Source organism: Cupressus sempervirens, chromosome 9, assembly GCF_028749045.1.
Source record: "Cupressus sempervirens isolate cs-2001-9-10 chromosome 9, ASM2874904v1, whole genome shotgun sequence".
NCBI classification, from domain to species: Eukaryota; Viridiplantae; Streptophyta; class Pinopsida; order Cupressales; family Cupressaceae; genus Cupressus; species Cupressus sempervirens.
This window is the reverse complement of record NC_143126.1, coordinates 211,728,335-211,730,473: the sequence shown is the minus strand read 5'-3', so window position 1 is coordinate 211,730,473 and position 2,139 is coordinate 211,728,335. Positions and strand designations below refer to the sequence as shown.

Sequence of the window (2,139 nt, the reverse complement as noted above, 5' to 3'; positions counted from 1 at the left end):
TTAAAACTTTAATGCAAGCGATTAAATCGCTGCCTTCGGGTACTAATGCAGCGCAGGGATGTTTCTCTTTTAATTAGATTGTAACATATTAACAATTTTATAAGAATTAATAATTTAAAACTTAAATTAAATTTAATAATATTTAACAACATCCTTTTTAAACAAAAGTAAAACTTAAACAAAATCTACCATGCGAATTTGGAAAATCGCAGGTTGTATATAGCGAATGATAATAAAGAATCATTAAAATCTATGGCAGCCCTGCAATTAACGCAGGTACTCTGTAAAGATCTTTGGACAGACTGACGGAAATAAACGCCCAGTGCAGACAAATTTCACGGCCGGCAACAAGAAATTCCGGCGAGTTTGGAGCATATAAAGCGGCGTGTTGCGATCTATAACAAACAAATTCGTATTCTCAACAAAGACACTGATCTGTCCAGGGAGCTACGCTGAATTTCAATTTCAATTTCAATGGCGTCAATCCAACTGCACGGGAATCTCATGTCGCCCTTCACGAACATCGTCATGGCCTGTTTTCGCGAGAAGGAGATCGATTATGAGTTTGTCAGTGTCGATTCCTCAACGGGAGCTCACAAGCAGCCTCCTTTTCTCTCCCTCAATGTAAGCAAACTGACACAAATTCACTAGTCTTGATAAAATCACTTGTTTCTCTGTTCCATATGTTCCCTGTCCTTACCATTTGAACTTTTGATGCAGCCGTTCGGACAAGTTCCTGCTATCAAAGATGGCGATCTGACCTTATTCGGTATAAATTTAACTCTGTTCCTCTGTTCCGACAAATTTTAATGCAGTTTTAGGGTTTTATTGCGTTTATTGTCTCTGCGCATTCGACAGCCTTCATGGAACATGCAGAAGCCTAACGCTGTTCAACTGTTAATGCAATATTAATGCAGTCTCATCAAATATTAATGCAGTCTCAGGGTTTTTAGTTTGTTTACTTGTGAAGCAGAGTCGCGAGCCTTAGGTCTAAGAGGGACAAATCCAACTTTTTTTCAACTGTTCCATAAAATCCTGGCAAATATAACTCTGTTCGATTGACGGTTTCGTAAATTTTTTAATGCAGTTTTAGGGTTTCATTTTGCTTTTTTTTAGGTAGAGTCAAGAGCTATCATAAAATGCGTACAAATTTGACTCTGTTCAACAGTTTTGTCAAATTTTAGTGCAGATCTAGGTTTTCACTTTGTTTATTTTCTGGTGCAGAGTCGAGAGCCATCATAAAATACTTGGCGGATAAATTTTCGGGGCAGGGCAGCAATCTGATTGGGAAAACCCTGCGCGAGCGGGCGTTGGTGGAGCAATGGTCTCAAGTGGAATCGCAGGCATTCAGTCCGTCCTGCGGCGATATTCTTTTGCAGGTCGTGTTCGGCCCCATGTTTGGGGGAAAGCCGGATCAGGCAATTGTGGACACAAATGTGGAAAAGCTGAGCAAAGTTTTGGATATCTACGAAGAGACGCTGTCCAAGAGCGATTATCTGGCCGGAGATTTCTTCAGCGTTGCAGATCTTTCGCATCTTTCGGCCATAAATCTCCTGGTGAATTTTGCTGGCAAGGGAGACCTCATTGCATCTCGCAAGAATGTGAAAGCGTGGTGGAAACGCATTTCCTCGCGCCCTGCCTGGAAAAAGGTGTTGGAGGAAATCAAAGCTTAGCTTACATTGCCCTGCAGCTCTTAGAGCCGCCATGAGCACATTTTAAATAAATAAATAAAGGAATGAATCTCAGTCGATAAATACCTAATACTCTCTTACCATTGTATTAGATAGGAAATCCCATGTAGATAGGTTGTCTTAACAGCTATTTGTTTTGTGATCATGTTTTGTAATTGTTTTGTGACACGAAAAGAGGAGCCTGAAAATGGCCTTTTTCCTAATGAAGCTTTTGCTCCACTACACTGATTTGTCTCGTCTTTTTCCAATTAGCAATTTTACGTTTTGTTGTCATCCATCTCGTCTCTTCGGAAAGTTGTACTTGTTCTAGGCTATTGTTCTAGGCTAGTACTATTCTATTCCCTTGTCAATTAATTTTGAAACTAGCTTATATATATATATATATCATAAGCCGAGAGATATCCTTCTTGAAGCACCTATTGCACTAAGTGAGATTATGAAAATAGGC

The 2,139-nt window shown here is 39.7% G+C and overlaps 1 protein-coding gene across 1 annotated transcript; it reads left to right on the top strand.

Annotated features, from left to right (window-relative positions):
- Nucleotides 1–210: 210 nt before the first annotated feature.
- On the top strand, nucleotides 211–1,761 carry LOC149538254 (glutathione S-transferase F10-like). The gene is made up of 3 exons (XM_089802685.1): nucleotides 211–624; nucleotides 721–769; nucleotides 1,225–1,761. The coding sequence occupies exons 1-3, from the start codon at nucleotides 475–477 to the stop codon at nucleotides 1,671–1,673; spliced, it is 648 nt and encodes a 215-aa protein (XP_089658811.1). The 5' UTR covers nucleotides 211–474; the 3' UTR covers nucleotides 1,674–1,761.
- The last annotated feature ends 378 nt before the right edge of the window (nucleotides 1,762–2,139 follow it).

What these genes read in the sequence shown, in the direction of transcription:
- LOC149538254 (XM_089802685.1), top strand. Translation starts at nt 475, where the DNA reads ATGGCGTCAATCCAACTGCACGGGAATCTCATGTCGCCCTTCACGAAC. An exon ending in CTCCTTTTCTCTCCCTCAAT is followed by an intron (nt 625 to 720) that starts GTAAGCAAACTG and finishes CTTTTGATGCAG; the next exon opens with CCGTTCGGACAAGTTCCTGC. An exon ending in TGGCGATCTGACCTTATTCG is followed by an intron (nt 770 to 1,224) that starts GTATAAATTTAA and finishes TTTCTGGTGCAG; the next exon opens with AGTCGAGAGCCATCATAAAA.